The sequence below is a fragment of the Oncorhynchus kisutch genome, linkage group LG7, assembly GCF_002021735.2.
Source record: "Oncorhynchus kisutch isolate 150728-3 linkage group LG7, Okis_V2, whole genome shotgun sequence".
NCBI classification, from domain to species: domain Eukaryota; kingdom Metazoa; phylum Chordata; class Actinopteri; order Salmoniformes; family Salmonidae; genus Oncorhynchus; species Oncorhynchus kisutch.
In genome coordinates, this window is record NC_034180.2 from 29,679,321 (window position 1) to 29,696,463 (window position 17,143).

The window sequence follows — 17,143 nt, forward strand, 5'->3', positions numbered from 1 at the left end:
TGTTCCTCTCTTTGTCTCTGTGTTGTATAGGAGTGGGCTGAGGAGCTGTTCTCTCTGGCCTCCAACCTGTTGAGTCACAACATGAACAGAGAAACAAGTCTGGAGAAAGCGTGAGTCTATCAGAAAAATGGATTAGTTCTTTACGGCATTTAAAAAGGAAAGGCGGGTGCCAGACAGATCTGTGATAGCAATGGAGATCACTGGGAATGTTGGTGTGACAGAGGTGTGTTTATTCCTGTCTCCCTTTTTCCTAATCTTTCTCTAACAGGTATGTCAGACTGACCCTGCAGCCAAACTCAGAGGGGCGGATCCCAGTGAAGAAGTGAGTGAATCCCATTGGTTCCTCAATCATTTTAGGGGATCGTCCTGAGCAAGGTGTTGTGCAGAATCACTGATCTATATAAATTACCTGGTATCCCAAATAACTACTCATTATGGGGTCAAGATTAGTGAATCTGTGCAGCGCTTTTCTCAGGGCCCATCCCTTCGAACACAAATTGTCACTCCCGTGTCTGCTGATTAACTCCCTGTGAATCCTTTGGGATGTGATTGGTTCATATTGTGCATGTCCTGCCCCTTTTATCCAGCATCGTCCGCATGTTCTCAGCGGACAAAAAGAGGGTGGAGACGGCTTTGGAACACTGCAACCTACCATTTGGACGGGTATAGATTATAACTATGGAATACTATATAATATAACAAACTATACAACATAAAAGCTGGTAGTGGTGGTATTTTAACTGGTAGTTATTTCCTCTCACACTCAAGCCAACTATTTAAATGACCACTTCTTGAAACCTGAATCATCTCAGTGGTATTTGTGTTCCTCTGCAGAGTGACTCTATTCCCCTTGAGGACTTCACCCCTGACCTTTACAGATCTTTCCTCTCCCACCTCTGTCCTCGGCCAGAACTCAGCTCAGTTTTCTCTCAGCAGTAAGTACTGATACTACCTCCTGGTACCCAGCTCTAAACCCTGACCCTTTCTGATCCTTCCTCTCCGATCCTCTGCTGTTCAGCTAGAACTCAGCTCAGTCTTCTCTCAGCACTATGTACAGTCACTAATTCCTGACTATTTCTCTCTCTCTTTCTGTAGAGGTGCTAAGGGTGCTTATCTGTCGGTGGATCAGATGACAGAGTTCATTAATGAGAGGCAGAGAGATCCTCGTCTGAATGAGATTCTGTATCCTCCTCTCAGACCCTCTCAGACACAGACCCTGATGGAGAAATATGAACTCAACCACAGCCTGCTCAAACAAGGTGTGTGTGAGTGTGTGTTTTGTGTGCATGCATTTGTGCCTACGTGTAAGCTTGCGTGCATGCATGTATGCATTCTTGTGTGTGTGAGATATGAGTGTCTTTATGTATATACAGAGCATTCGGAAATGATTCAGAGCCCTTTACTTTTTCAACATTTGTTACGTTACCGTTGCATTTTTTTTCCCCCTCATCAATCTCAACACAATACCCCATAATGACAAAGCAAAAATAGGATTTTTTACATTATTGTAAGTGTAAAAAAACGAATAACGGAAATATCACATGTACATAAGTATTCAGACCATTTACTCAGTACTTTGAAGCACCTTTGGCAGCGATTACAACCTTGAGTCTTGGGTATGACGCTACAAGTTTGGCACACCTGCATTTGGGGAGTTTCACCCATTCTTCTCTGCAGATCACCTCAAACTCAGTCAGCTTGGATGGGGAGCGCCGCTGCACAGCTATTTTCAGGTCTTTCCAGAGATGTTCGATCAGGTTCAAGTCCAGGCTCTGGCTGGGCCACTCAAGGACATTCAGAGACTTGTCCTGAATCTACTACCGCGTTGTCTTGGCTGTGTGCTTAGGGTCATAGTCCTGTTGGAAGGTGAACCTTCACCCCAGTCTGAGGCCTTGAGCAGGTTTTCATCAAGAATCTCTCTGTCCCTCGATCCTGACTAGTCTTCCAGTCCCTGCCGCTGAAAAACATCCCCACAGCATGATGCTGCCACCATCATGCTTCACCGTTGGGATGGTGCCAGGTTTCCTCCAGACGTGACACTTGGCATTCAGGCCAATGAGTTGAATCTTAGTTTCATCAGACAAGAGAATCTTGTTTCTCATGGTCTGAGAGTCCTTTAGGTGCCTTTTGGCAAACACCAAGCAGGCTGTCATGTGTTTTTTACTGAGGAGTGGCTTCCGTCTGGCCACTCCTACCATAAAGTCCTGATTGGTGGAGTGTTGCAGAGATTGTTGTCCTTCTGGAAGGTTCTGCCATCTCCACAGAGGAACTCTGGAGCTCTGTCAGAGTGACCATCGGGTTCTTGGTCACCTCCTTGACCAAGGCCCTTCTCCCCTGATTGCTCAGTTTGGCCGTCGGCCAGCTCTTGGTGGTTCCAAACTTCTTCCATTTAAGAATGATGGAGGCCACTGTGGTTTTGGGGACCTTCAATGCGCGGAAATGTTTTGGTGCCCTTCCCTAATCTGTGCCTCAACACAAACCCATCTCGGAGCTCTACGGACAATTCCTTCGACCCCGTGGCTTGGTTTTTGCTCTGACATGCACTGTCAACTGTGGGACCATACATAGACAGGTGTGTGCCTTTCCAAATCATGTCCAATCAATTGAATTCACCACAGGGGGACTCCAATCAAGTTGTAGAAACATCTCAAGGATGATCAATGGAAACAGAATACACCTGAGTTCAATTTCAAGTCTCATAGCAAAGGGTCTGAATACTTATGTAAATAAGGTGTTTCAGTTTTCAATTTGTAATAAATTAGCAAGTTTCTAAAAACCTCTTTTCGCTTTGTCATTATGGGGTATTGTGTGTAGATTGCTGATGTTTTTTATTTTATTTAATCCATATTAGAATAAGGCTGTAAAGTAACAAAATGTGGAAAAAGTAAAGGGGTCTGAATACTTTGTGCCTGTGTGTTCTGTAGGCCTGATCACGTTGGAGGGGCTCAGCAAGTACCTAGTGTCTGATGAGAACGGAGTGATTCCTCCTGAGAAGCTGGACCAGTCCGAAGACATGACCTTCCCTCTGTCTCACTACTTCATCAACTCCTCACATAACACCTACCTCACAGGTACACACACATTAGTGATTTAGGGTCATGAAATATTGTGTGGTTGAGGGGTGGGTGGGTTGAATAAAGAGAACACAATACCTTAAATCCATAATGTACTGTGTCATACATTTATAATTATTGTGCCATTTATATTTATAGGCTACTTTGAGGTTTTTCTCTCATTATTTTAGGTTATCTGGCATTCGTGCGTAAGCCTATGCTTTAGGGCCTAACTGTAGCCTATGCACGCCAAATAGCCTTTATACCAATCACAAAATGCTTTTGGGAACGGGCAGAACAAGTTCATGTAGATCCACAGAGGAAAAAAGGACAATCTCGAGTGTAATTCAATAAAAGAAAGGCTGTGAAATGGAGAGTTAAAAATAAAGAGAACGGAGGGCAAGAAAAGTAATGTTTGGGAAATATTTGAAGTGGTAAGAGGATGAAAACAGTGCCGGGTTCTGTTAGCCTTTGGGGCGGCAGGGTAGCCTAGTGGTTAGAGCGTTCGGACTAGTAACTGAAAGGTTGCAAGTTCAAATCCCCAAGCTGACAAGGTTGTCGTTCTGCCCCTGAACAGGCAGTTAACCCACTGTTCCTAGGCTGTCATTGAAAAGACAATTTGTTCTTAACTGACTTGCCTAGTAAAATAAAGGTAAAAAACAAAAACTAATGTGTTATGATTGTGAGGCGCTATACAAATAGAGAGTAACAAGTTGGGAACAGAAGTGGAGAAATGTTATTTGCTGGCTGCTACCAGCTCTCACAGTCAGAATTAGATGTTTCTCAAATGTCAAATGTTGAAGTTCTTCCAAACATCAAGTGTTTAAGTTTAGGCATTAACTCAGAATGTTTAAGGTAAGAGTTAAAGTATGGGATAGGCTTGGAAAAAAAATTCAAAAACAACTTCTTATTGCTGGATTCCAACTTGCAGCCTTTGGAATCAGAGACAGATGCTTACGCCCATCCGCCATTCCCGTCCACATCACCCTAGCAAAACCAAAATCTACTTGAAGGTAACAGTGCTTACTGTTGCCCCTAGTGGCTGGTTTCCGAGTCATCTCCCGACTTCCTCAGACATGAATGGATGTCAAATACTGACTTGTATCACAGGTGACCTGGATGATTTATTTCTGCATCCTGAGAGAATGCGAAGTTAGATACTATCTGTATAGCTATTTTTAATCAGCATCTTAAAAGCTCATATGCATCCTGTAACGATGTATGCTGAGAGTCGGGAAGCAAGTACAGGGAGTGAATATTTAATAAATAAACGGTACATTATACACAACAAGAACAGCACATAGACATGAAACAGAAACAATAACGCCTGGGGAAGGAACCAAAGGGAGTGACATAAATAGGGCAGGTAATCAAGGAGGTAATGGAGTCCAGGTGGGTGTCAATAAGTGCTGGTGGGTGTGACGATGGTGACAGGTGTGCATAATCAGCAGTCTGGTGACCTAGAGGCCAAAGAGTATACGTGACACATCCAAGCCAAACTGAAATCTTATCAGAAACATCTTGGGTCGTTTTCATAGCTTTCTATTTCCTTAAAACCGGTCAAACGGATGTCATTTAGACATTTTGCATAGAAAATCTTTCCTGTTTTTTGTTGTTGTCGAGTTATTGAATTTTCTCCCAGGTCCCCAAATGTCTTTGCTCTGCAAAGAAGCAGAGATGACAGAGAAAACTTTAGCATTCATTCTATTGATTTAAGACATTATTCTGGTGAGCAAGGGTTTCTTTAGTCTTCTAGGGAAACATAATGACAGAAGAGAAGGTGCATGTATGTAATGATAGATAAGTTGACGAACAAATAGAAATTATAACTGGAAACATATCTTCAGTGCATTCAGAAAGTATTTTGTTATCTGACAGCCTTATTCTAAAATTGATTAAATCATTTTTTTTAATCATCAATCTACAGTACACACAATACCCCATAATGACAAAGCAAAAACACATTTTTAGATGTTTTTGCAAATGATAAAAAATACAAAATTGAAATATCAGATTTACAAAGGTATTCAGACCCTTTACTCAGTACTTTGTTGAAGCACCTTTGGCAGTGATTATAGCCTCAAGTCTTCTTGGGTATGACTCTACATGCATGGCACACCTGGGGAGTTTCTCCTATTCTTCTCTGCAGATCCTTTCAAGCTTTGTCAGGTTGGAAGGGGGCCATCGCTGCACATATTTTTCAGGTCTCTCCAGAGATGTTTGATCAGGTTCAAGTCCGGGCTCTGGCAGTGCCACTCAATGACATTCAGAAGCCACTCCTGCGTTGTCTTGGCTGTGTGTTTAGGGTCGTTGTCCTGTGAGAAGGTGAACCTTCGCCCCAGTCTGAGCTCACTGGAGCAGGTTTTCATCAAGGATCTCTCTGTTCTTTCCTCCGTTCATCTTTCATTCGATCCTGACTAGTCTCCCAGTCCCTGCTGCTGAACAACATCTACACAGCATGATGCTGCCAACACCATGCTTCACTGTAGGGATGGTATTGGCCAGGTGATGAGCGGTGCCTGGTTTCCTCCAGATGTGACGCTGGCATTCAGGCCAAAGAAGTTCAATGTTGGTTTCATCGGACCAGAGAATCTTGTTTCTCATGGTCTATGAGTCCTTTAGGTGCCTTTTGGCAAACTCCAAGTGGGCTGTCATGTGCTTTTACTGAGAAGTGGCTTCCGTCTGGCCACTCTACCTTAAAGTCCTGATTGGTGGAGTGCTGCAGAGATTGTTGTCCTTCTGGAAGTTTCTCCCATCTTGACAGAGGAACTCTGGAGCTCTGTCAGAGTGACCATAGGGCTCTTGGTCACCTCCCTGACCAAGGCCCTTCTCCACCGATTGCTCAGTTTGGCCAGGCGCCCAGCTCTAGGAAGAGTCTCTTCCATTGAACAAACAGCTGAACCTGGCATCACTAACACACACACACACTCACACACACACACACACACACCTATTTGTTGACTCACACAATTCTAATCTGTGTGTAGGCCTATATATATTTATAAATATGTGTGTGTACGTGTATGTGTGTGTGTGTGTAGCGGGGCAGCTCGCAGGTAGTTCGTCAGTGGAGATGTACCGTCAAGTGATGTTGGCAGGCTGTCGGTGTGTGGAGTTAGACTGTTGGAAAGGACGGACCACAGAGGAGGAACCAGTCATCACACACGGCTTCACCATGACCTCGGAGATCTGCTTTAAGGTACACGCATGTCGCACACCGCTCTCTCGCTCGCACACATACACAAACACACACATGCTCTGAAATCTCCTGCATCAAGGCTAACTCCATTCGTCTGTGTCAAGGCTACATTAGTCTCCGCCTTGTCTCTGCTTCTAAAACGGATCATTTTATTCTGATATAGTCTATATCGGACGTGGCAGGCCACTGCAGTAACTTGAATACTGTCATGTTTGTGGAACCATTCCTGGACAATGCTGCCATGAAGGGATGCACCTGATTGGCAATGTGTGGCTCAGTTAGTTGGGCATGGTGCTTGCAACACCAGGGTTGTGGGTTTGATACCCACGGGGGACCAGTGTGAAAAATAATTAAAATGTATGTACTCACTACTGTAAGTTGCTCTGGAGAAAAGCGTCTGCTAAATTATGTAAAAATGGCAATGATATCCTGTGGCATTCAAACATTGCTCCACTTTTATCAAGGGGCCAATGTGTGCCTTGAAAACACACCCCACACCTTGACACCACCACAACCTGCCTTCAATGTTGACACGGTGCGTGATAGATGCAGTAGTGTAAAAATACTTTACAGTACTACTTAAGTAGTTTTTTGGGGTATCTGTACTTTACTATTTCTATTTTTGACAACTTTTACTTTTACTTCACTACATTCCTAAAGAAAATAATGTACTTTTTACTCCATACATTTTCCCTGACACCCAAAATTACTAGTTACATTTTGAATGCTTAGCAGGTGTTGGGAGTGTGTATTGGAGGCGAAGTCAGGTGCAGGAGAGCAGAGTGTAGTGAACAGACACACTTTTTATTCCGGTCAAAAATGACAGCACAAAATACTTAAAATGTGCTCAAAACACGGAACATAGACAAAAAGTAATGCACGTAACAATATCCACAATATCAAAATACACGTAACACAAACAATCCTACACAAAGACATGATGGGGAACAGAGGAATAAATACATATGAATTGATTGGGGAATGAAAAATAGGTGTGCAGGGAACAAGACAAAACAAATGGATACATGAAAAATGGAGTGGCGATGGCTAGAAAGCCGGTGACGTTGACCGAACAAGGAGCCGACTTCGGCGGAAGTCGTGACAGCAGGACAGGAAAATGGTCAAATTCACACACTTATCAAGAGAACATCCCATGTCATCCCTACCTCCTCTGATCTGACGGACTCACTAAACATATGCTTCATTTGTAAATGATGTGTTAGTGTTGGAGCATGCCCTGGCTATTTGTAAAGTAAAATAAACAAGAAAATTATGCTGTACGGTTTGCTTAATATAAGGAATATGAAATTATTTATATTTTTACTTTTACTTTTCATACTTAGGTATATTGTAGCAATTATATTTACTTTTGATACTTAAGTATATTTGAAACCAAATACTTTTAGACTTTTACTCAAGTAGTATTTTTACTGAGTGACTTTGACTTTTACTTGAGTCATTTTATATTAAGGTATCTTTACTTTTACTCAAGTGTGATAAGTGGGTACTTTTTCCACCACTGGATAGATGCATGTACTCATGTGGTTTTCTTCATACCCTCGTCCTCCCATCAGCGTGAAACAGTAGGAACCAGGATTCACCAGACCAGGCAATGTTTTTCAAATTCTCCAGTGCCAAGTGTTTTCGTTCCTTAGCCCACTGCAATAGCAGTTTCTTGTTTTTTTTGCTAAAAGAAGTGGAACTCTATAAGGTCGTTGGCTGCCATACCCCCATGTGTGTCAATGTACGATGAGTTGTGCATTCTTTTCTGGGTCTTTGGGCATGAATGTTGTACTGTCAGTTGACAAACTGTTGCCCATCTGTTGCTCTGCACAATTCATGTCAGCCTCCTTTTTCTTCTTTCATCAATTACCCCTTTTTTGACCACTGGCCTGCCATTGGCTGGATGTCCATTGGGTGGTGGATTATTCTTGAAACACAGGAAACTGTTGAGCGTGAAATACCCAGCTGCGTTGCAGTTCTTGACACACTCGAGCGTTGCAGTTCTTGACACACCTAATTTTTTGTACACTCAGTGTATATATGTGTAATAAAATAACCAACTATTATAACTTCTCCTTTTACTCTACAGGAGGTGATTGAGGCCATCGCTGAGTGTGCTTTCAAAACCTCTCCTTTTCCTGTCATCTTGTCCTTCGAAAACCATGTGGACTCGTGAGTGAACACATATATATATATATATATTAATAGGAGAATATATTAGAAAATATTTGGTCAACTGCTCTTTAATCCTGACCCCTGACCTCTAATCCTAACAGCCCAAAGCAACAAGCCAAGATGGCAGAATATTGTAGGTCGATTTTTGGAGATGCACTACTGATTGACCCATTGGAGAAATATCCTGTAAGTTTCTAGGACACATGCCCCACCACACACACACACACACACACACTTGCTTGCATGTAAACTGATATGTGTGTGCGTTGCCTGTGCGTGTGTGTCTGTTTGTTTGTGTGTGTGTTAGCTGGAGTCTGGGGTACCCCTGCCAAGTCCTCAGGAGCTGATAGGTAAGATCCTCATTAAGAACAAGAAATCCCACAAGCCCTCGGCTGCCCATGGCAACAAGAGAATGGCAGAGCACCCAACCAACCAGAGCGTAGCAGCAGAACAGGCAACAGATGAACCCTCGTCTCCTAGCAACATTACAGAAGGTGAGGCTGTCTGCAAGTGTGCTCTAATGCATAAACATTATGATAATAATAATAATCATGTTCATCGTCTTCATCACTATCACAGCTGGTGAGGCTCTCTAGAAGCTTTTTATGAGAGATGACAACAACAACAAAAACACTTTTAGAGTATATGAAAATGTAAACATTCTTTCAGGAGAGATAGAGGCTGAAGACGATGACGATGACGATGATGATGATGACGATGACTGTAAGAAGACATCAGATGAGGTGAGTTCAGTAGCTTGTACTCTCCTACCATGGTTACTTGGTTACCCTTTAACACTGCTGATGTATATTAGAGGGGAGTGTCAGGGTTAGGGTAACATGGCTGCCTGTTATGTGATGACTTTGTCTCCAGGGGACAGCAGAGGAGCGGGAGGCTGTAGCCACAGAGGAGATGTCCACTCTGGTCAACTACGTCCAGCCCACCAAGTTTAACTCCTTCGAGGCATCCAAAAGTATGCTGGCTCACTGCATATACACTGAGTATACCAAACATTAGGAACACATTCACATGGAACACATGTTGGCCCATGTTGATTCCAATGCTTCCCAATGTTGTGTCAAGTTGGCTGGATGTCCTTTGGGTGGTGGACCATTCTTGATACACACGGGAAACTGTTGAGTGTAAAAAAAACGGCATCGTTGCAGTTCTTGACACAAACCAGTGCGCCTGGCATCTAATATCATACCCTATTCAAATGCACTTAAATGTGTTGTTTTGCCCACTCACCCTCAATTGTCAAAAGGCTTAAAAATCCTTCTTTAACCTGTCTCCTCCACTCCATCTACACTGATTTGAAGAGGATTTAACAAGTGACATCAGTAAGGGATCATAGCTTTCACCTGGATTCAATTGGTCAGTCTATGTCATGGAAAGAGCAGGTGTTCTTAATGTTTTGTATACTCAGTGTAAACACACATATGAGCGCATAAACACACAAATGCATAATAAACCATTATGTTCTTTCCCCAGAGGTTAATCGTAGCTATCAAATGTCATCATTTGTGGAGACTAAAGCTCTGGAGCACCTCACCAAGTCGCCCGTGGAGTTTGTGGAGTATCCTTAAGATTCAGCTACCCTCTAAATAACCCCAACAATAACCCGGAACCCTAACTCTTCTTCAGTATTAGTTTGTAGTGTGGTTGATTACTTCCTTCCTAAGGGTTTGCTTTGCTCTCTATTGTAGCTAATTCTATTGAAGATTAGCAGCAGTTAAGTCTCATCAATGCAGTTGACTAATATACAGGCCCTACTCTACACTCTTAGAAAAAGGGTTCCAAAAGGGTTCTGTGGCTGTTCCCATAGGAGGACCCCTTTTGGGTTCCATGTAGAACCCTTATGTGGAAAGGCTTCTACATGGGAACCAAAAAGGTCCTATCTGGAACCAAAATGGGTTCTTCAAAGGGTTCTTCTAGGGGACAGTCAAAGAACCCTTGTTGGTTCTAAGATCAATCAATCAATCAAATGTATTTATAAAGCCCTTTTTACATCTGCCGATGTCACAAAGTGCTATACAGAACCCCACCCTAAAACCCCAAACAGCAAGCAATTCAGACGTAGAAGCACAGTGGCTAGGAAAAACTCCCTAGAAAGGCAAGAATCTAGGAATAAACCTAGAGAGGAACCAGGCTCTGAGCGGTGGCCAGTCCTCTTCTGGCTGTGCCGGGTGGAGTGTTCTAGGAAGAGTGTTCTTACTATAATGTAATGTCATGTCTTTAACATGTCCTCTCAGATATAACAAGCAGCAGTTGAGTCGTATCTACCCTAAAGGCACTAGGGTAGACTCTTCCAACTACATGCCACAACTCTTCTGGAACGCTGGCTGCCAGCTGGTGGCGCTCAACTTCCAAACTATAGGTGAGGCCTGCCTACTTGACCTGTGACCCCTGACCTCTCTTAACCTCTGACCTCCCCATGACCTCTGTCTCTCTCTCTTTCTTTATCCCTCTCTCTCTCAGATCTGTCTATGCAGTTGAACCTGGGCATGTATGAGTACAATGGGAAGAGTGGCTACAGACTGAAACCAGAGTTCATGAGACGACCAGACAAACACTTTGACCCGTTCGCTGAGAGCACTGTGGACGGCATTGTGGCTAACACAGTCAAGGTCAAGGTAGAAGTTACAGAATACTCTAACCATAACCATAACCCAACCAACACACTGTCTGTCAAGGTTAACCAGTTACTGTAGTTTAGACTAAAGTGTGGATATAAGATTAGCCTATTTAATCTGAGCGTCTCTTTCCTACAGATAATATCAGGCCAGTTTCTGAGCGACAAGAAGGTAGGTGTGTACGTAGAGCTCGACATGTTTGGTCTTCCTGTGGACACCAGGAGAAAAGCCCTGAAGACCAAAACATCCCAAAGCAACGCTATCAACCCTGTCTGGGACGAGGACCCAATCATCTTCAAGAAGGTGAGACAACAGTATGACCGACTGGGTTTGAACCCAGGTCCCCTAAATGTCATAAGACTGGACTGTGTTAGCCCTCTGAGCTAAAGCCTAGGCATTAGCTCAGAGAGCTAACTCAAATCTTCAGGATTCAGGCAAACTGTGTAATCATAGGTAGCATATAATATCGAAGTGTAACAGTTTAACTGAGTAAAACTGTATTATTTTAACTGTGTAACTGCGTATAATATTAAAGTATATCAATGTATGACTGTGTCTAATTGTGTTTTTGTAGGTAGTTCTCCCGACATTGGCCTCTCTGAGGATTGCTGCATTTGAGGAAGGAGGAAAGTTCATAGGTCACCGTATTATCCCTGTGCCAGCCATACGGCCCGGTAAATCAAATCAAGTCAAATTTTATTTCTCACATACACATGGTTAGCAGATGTTAATACGAGTGTAGCGAAATGCTTGTGCTTCTAGTTCCGACCATGCAGTAATATCGAACAAGTAATCTAACAATTTCACAACAACTAAATCAAATCAAATCTAATGTATTTATATAGCCCTTCGTACATCCGCTGATATCTCAAAGTGCTGTACAGAAACCCAGCCTAAAACCCCAAACAGCAAGCAATGCAGGTGTAGAAGCACGGTGGCTAGGAAAAACTCCCTAGAAAGGCCAAAACCTGGGAAGAAACCTAGAGAGGAACCAGGCTATGTGGGGTGGCAAGTCCTTTTCTGGCTGTGCCGGGTGGAGATTATAGCAGAACATGGCCAAGATGTTCAAATGTTCGTAAATGACCAGCATGGTCAAATAATAATAATCACAGGTAGAACAGTTGAAACTGGAGCAGCAGCACGGCCAGGTGGACTGGGGACAGCAAGGAGTCATCATGTCAGGTAGTGTCACGTTCTGACCTTTATTTCCTTTGTTTTGTCGTTATTTAGTATGGTCAGGGCGTGAGTTGGGGTGGGCAGTCTATGTTTGTTTTTCTATGATTTTGGGATTTCTACGTTTCGGCCTAGTATGGTTCTCAATCAGAGGCAGGTGTCATTAGTTGTCTCTGATTGAGTATCATACTTAGGTAGCCTGGGTTTCACTGTTTGTTTGTGGGTGATTGTCTATGTTAGTTGCTTGTGTCAGCACAGTTCTCATTATAGCTTCACGGTCGTTATTCGTTTATTGTTTTGTGTAGTTTGTATTCAGTGTTCAGTGCTTTCTTTAATTAAAAAATCCTCATGAACACATACCACGCTGCATTTTGGTCCGCTTCTCACGACGATCGTGACAGGTAGTCCTGAGGCATGGTCCTAGGGCTCAGGTCCTCCGAGAGAGAGAGAGAGAGAGAAAGAGAGAATTAGAGAGAGCATACTTAAATTCACACAGGACACCGGATAGGACAGGAGAAGTACTCCAGATATAACAAACTGACCCTAGCCCCCCGACACATAAACTACTGCAGCATAAATACTGGAGGCTGAGACAGGAGTCAGGAGACACTGTGGCCCCATCCAATGACACCCCCGGACAGGGCCAAACAGGAAGGATAGGAAGGAACTACCTTATACACACAAGTGTAAAGGAATGAATAAGAATATGTACATAAAAATATATGGATGAGCGATGGGCGAACAGCATAGGCAAGATGCAGTAGGTGGTATAGAGTACAGTATATACCCTAAATTACTCATCTCATATGTATGTAAACATTATATAAAGTGGCATTGTTTAAAGTGGCTAGTGACACATTTATTACATCCAATTTTCCATTATTAAAGTGGCTAGAGATGAGTCAGTGTGTTAGCAGCAGCCACTCAATGTTAGTGATGGCCGTTTAACTGTCTGATGGCCTTGAGATAGAAGCTGTTTTTTAGTCTCTCAGTCCCCGCTTTGATGCACCTGTACTGACCTCGCCTTCTGGATGATAGCGGGGTGAACAGGCAGTGGCTCGGGTGGTTGTTGTCCTTGATTATCTTTTTGACCTTCCTGTGACATCGGGTGGTGTAGGTGTCCTGGAGGGCAGGTAGTTTGCCCCCGGTGATGCGTTGTGCAGACCTCACTACCCTCTGGAGAGCCTTACAGTTGTGGGTGGAGCAGTTGCCATACCAAGCGGTGATACAGCACGACAGGATGCTCTCGATTGTGCATCTGTAAAAGTTTGTGAGTGCTTTTGGTGACAAGCCGAAATTCTTCAGCCTCCTGAGGTTGAAGAGGCGCTTCTGCACCTTCTTCACCACGCTGTCTGTGTGGGTGGACTATTTCAGTTTGTTCGTGATGTGTATGCCGAGGAACTTAAAACTTTCCACCTTCTCTACTACTGTCCCGGCGATGTGGATAGTGGGGTGCTCCCTCTGCTGTGTCCTGAAGTCCACGATCATATCCTTTGTTTTGTTGATATTGAGTGTGAGGTTATTTTCCTGACACCACACCCCGAGGGCCCTCACTTCCTACCTGTAGGCCGTCTCGTCATTGTTGGTGTTGGAATCGGCTAAACTTTGAACATTGAGATATTAAATAAATGATAGAGACGAAGCCTTGAATAAAAAGAATCTGTAGCGACCCAGAAGGCTTTGGAATGTGTTTGATGGAGGAGAGGAGAGCGATGTGTTGATATAGGGAAGACAGATAGATATCTGTGGATTAGGTGAAGGAGGGGTTGAGGTCAGGAGGTGAGGCGTGAGGTCAGTTCCCCTTAAGGGAGTAATCAGGGTTAGTATCTGGTTACCTTCTTTCTCTTGGGCATAAACTAAGGATGGAGAGAGGGAGTGTCATAAGTAGGATGTATATAACTGTGATGTCTGAAATGTTTGCTGTCTGATTACAGCTGTACAGAACCTTTGGGAATGATTCAACTTGGTTACAGCTGAGTTATTTACTCTGAAAAATAAGAACCCAACATTGGTAATCAAGCCTACCACTGTAGTGTCGTCTGCAAACTTGATGATTGAGTTGGAGGCATGCATGGCCACGCAGTCATGGGTGAACAAGGGGTACAGGAGAGGGCTGAGAACGCACCCCTGTGGGGCCCCAGTGTTGAGGATCAGCGGGGTGGAGATGTTGTTTCCTACCCTCACCACCTGGGGGCGGCCCGTCAGGAAGTCCAGGACCCAGTTGCACAGGGCAGCGTCGAGACCCAGGGTCTTGAGCTTAATGATGAGTTTGGAGGGTACTATGATGTTAAATGCTGAGTTGATGACCAGCATTCTTACATAGGTATTCCTCTTGTCCAGATGGGTTAGGGCAGTGTGCAGTGTGATTGCGATTGCATCGTCTGTGGACCTTTTGGGGTAGTAAGCAAATTGGAGTGGGTCTAGCGTGTCAGGTAGGGTGGAGGTGATATAGTCCTTGACTAGTCTCTCAAAGCACTTCATGATGACGGAAGTGAGTGCTACGGGACGATAATCATTTAGCTCAGTTACCTTAGCTTTCTTGGGAACAGGAACAACACTATATTTACCTGTAAACAGTAAACACTGTTTCTGCAAATAGTTTTGTGTTTCTTTCTCTCTGTATTCCTTATTTTCCTCTGTTTTCCTCTCCTGTCCTCAGGTTATTAACTATGTTCTGTCTGTCTCAGGTTATCGCTACATTGGCTTGAGGAATGAGAAGAACCAGTCTCTGATTCTGCCTGCTGTGTTTGTCTACATTGAAGTGAAGGATTATGTCCCAGACACCTTTGCAGGTAGGTCTGGTGTACGACAATGCCTATTAAACCTGGAGGTCTCTGTATAAGCTTAGTACCAGCTTAGTCATCAGTGGTAAGGAACACGTGCATGTGTGGCAGGAATATCTGGCCTCAGAGAAGTAGTCTTTTTCTTCAGCTTGCCCACATTGCTAATCCCTAATGTGTGTGTGTGTGTGTTTGTGTGTGTAGATGTGATCGAGGCGCTGTCTAACCCCATCCGGTATGTGAATCTCCTGGAGCAGCGGTCCCAGCAGCTGGCTGCTCTCACCCTAGAGGAAGGGGAGGAGGAGACCAGCAAAGAGGTTTGTGGTCAAACTAGGGTTTTGTGGTCAAAAGAGGGTTATGGACAGTAAAAACGGGCTCTCCTTGATACACATGCATTTAGAAATACTGTTACATTGCTGGTGTTGATTGTAATGTTAAATGTTGTTGATGCTTTTGTGTTATAAAGGTTGAGGCTGATCAGCCAGGGCCCGCTGAGCCAAAAGCAAACCTACGAACTGCTCCTCTGGAGAACGGTCTCAGCCCCAGCCCTACCGTCACACCCAGGACTCCTACTAACACACCTCAGCCTGCAGCCACAGGTAACCCTGGACTTCTGACTCCTGACCAACCAACTTCTATCTGCCAAAGTCACACCCAAGACTGCTACAATGTCACCGCAGATATATTGACATTAATTAATTTTCCCATTTAACTGGTGTGCCGCCAACCAATAATAGTGTTTTTGTTGTCTTTTCAGAACCAGCCAAACCAGCGTTGAAGACTGAAGACATGGTGCAGAGCGTTCTGATAGGTCAGAGGGATCAGGGGGCGGGATTGTGTGTGGTCAGTATAAGACAGCGTGGCTGTGGTGTGTAGTCTATGTGCTCGACTGTGTGGTCTCTGCCGGTTCAGATATGGAGGCGGCCACACTAGAGGAGCTCAGGCAACAGAAGCTGATCATGCGGGAGCAGAAAAGACACTACAGGGAGATGAAGGATGTGGTGAAGAGACACCAGAAGAAGACTTTGGAGATGGTGAAGGAACATACCACCAAATACAACCAGGCTAAGAACCAACACACACGCAGACACAACGCTCTACTGAAGACTAAGCAACATGGTAAGACAAGGTAGGTAGGGTGGAGGGGGGTTGGGGAAGTAAGGTAGAGTGTTGCATTGTGTGTGTATGTGTGCGTTGTCCCTAACCCTAACCCTGACTCATGTCCCTCTTGTGTGTGTGTGTGTGTGTGTGTGTGTGTGTGTGTGTGTGTGTGTGTGTGTGTGTGTGTGTGTGTGTGTGTGTGTGTGTGTGTGTGTGTGTGTGTGTGTGTGTGTGTGTGTGTGTGTGCGCGCGTGCATGTGTGTGCGTGCATGTGTGTGTTGTAGAAGTTTGACGCCTGGAGGGGAGGCTGAACTGAAGCAGTTTGATGAGGAGGGAGAGGACCAACTGGGGGAGCTGAGAAAACAACAACAGCAACAGCTACTGGAGCTGAGGCAGGAACAATACTACAGCGAGAAATACCTCAAAAGAGAACATATCAAACAGGTAACACACACACACATTAATACATTATATAACTGTACATTCTAATACTCACCACTATTGCAGCTGATGGAGAAACTGACTACGGTGACTGAGGAAAGCCAGAACAACCAGATGAAGAAATTAAAAGACATCTGTGACAAGTGAGTTTGACATGACTGTGAGACGTCAGTTTAACAGAGACGTAAAGTGAGTGTATTATAAAGATATAATTGTAAACAATTCTATAAAATATCTCATTTGTGATGCTCCACCGTTGTAGAGAAAAGAAAGACCTGAAAAAGAAAATGGAAAAGAGGAGAACAGAGAAAATCAAAGAAGCAATGACGAAAGAGAAGCACTTGGCTGAAGAGTAAGAGGGAACTCTGTGTGTGTGTGTGTGTGTGTGTGTGTGTGTGTGTGTGTGTGTGTGTGTGTGTGTGTGTGTGTGTGTGTGTGTGTGTGTGTGTGTGTGTGACAGAGAGATAGAAATACAGCCTATGTGTATGATTGTATTTCTTCTTCTGTTGTCAGGGAGAAGTTGGAGATCAACAAATCATATGTGAATGAAGTGGTACAGAACATCAAGAGGGTGAGGATGAAAGG

The 17,143-nt window shown here is 44.0% G+C and overlaps 1 protein-coding gene across 2 annotated transcripts in view; it reads left to right on the plus strand.

Moving 5' to 3' along the window:
• Positions 1-17,143, plus strand: part of LOC109893726 (1-phosphatidylinositol 4,5-bisphosphate phosphodiesterase beta-1) — a 28,282-nt gene that overhangs the window by 2,738 nt on the left and 8,401 nt on the right. The window contains exons 5-30 of one of the 2 annotated variants that reach the window (XM_031828853.1): positions 31-110; positions 269-322; positions 588-663; positions 835-935; positions 1,096-1,259; positions 2,925-3,071; positions 6,095-6,252; positions 8,345-8,427; positions 8,532-8,616; positions 8,738-8,924; positions 9,100-9,173; positions 9,304-9,403; positions 9,922-10,006; positions 10,683-10,807; positions 10,909-11,063; positions 11,202-11,366; positions 11,638-11,737; positions 14,924-15,028; positions 15,221-15,333; positions 15,483-15,615; positions 15,774-15,827; positions 15,929-16,145; positions 16,402-16,561; positions 16,625-16,701; positions 16,821-16,910; positions 17,072-17,129. In XM_031828853.1, coding sequence (XP_031684713.1) covers positions 31-110; positions 269-322; positions 588-663; positions 835-935; positions 1,096-1,259; positions 2,925-3,071; positions 6,095-6,252; positions 8,345-8,427; positions 8,532-8,616; positions 8,738-8,924; positions 9,100-9,173; positions 9,304-9,403; positions 9,922-10,006; positions 10,683-10,807; positions 10,909-11,063; positions 11,202-11,366; positions 11,638-11,737; positions 14,924-15,028; positions 15,221-15,333; positions 15,483-15,615; positions 15,774-15,827; positions 15,929-16,145; positions 16,402-16,561; positions 16,625-16,701; positions 16,821-16,910; positions 17,072-17,129 — 2,946 coding nt within the window. Of the gene's footprint in view, positions 1-30; positions 111-268; positions 323-587; positions 664-834; positions 936-1,095; positions 1,260-2,924; positions 3,072-6,094; positions 6,253-8,344; positions 8,428-8,531; positions 8,617-8,737; positions 8,925-9,099; positions 9,174-9,303; positions 9,404-9,921; positions 10,007-10,682; positions 10,808-10,908; positions 11,064-11,201; positions 11,367-11,637; positions 11,738-14,923; positions 15,029-15,220; positions 15,334-15,482; positions 15,616-15,773; positions 15,828-15,928; positions 16,146-16,401; positions 16,562-16,624; positions 16,702-16,820; positions 16,911-17,071; positions 17,130-17,143 lie in introns of those variants that run through there. The other variant, XR_004210605.1, reaches the window with a different exon arrangement.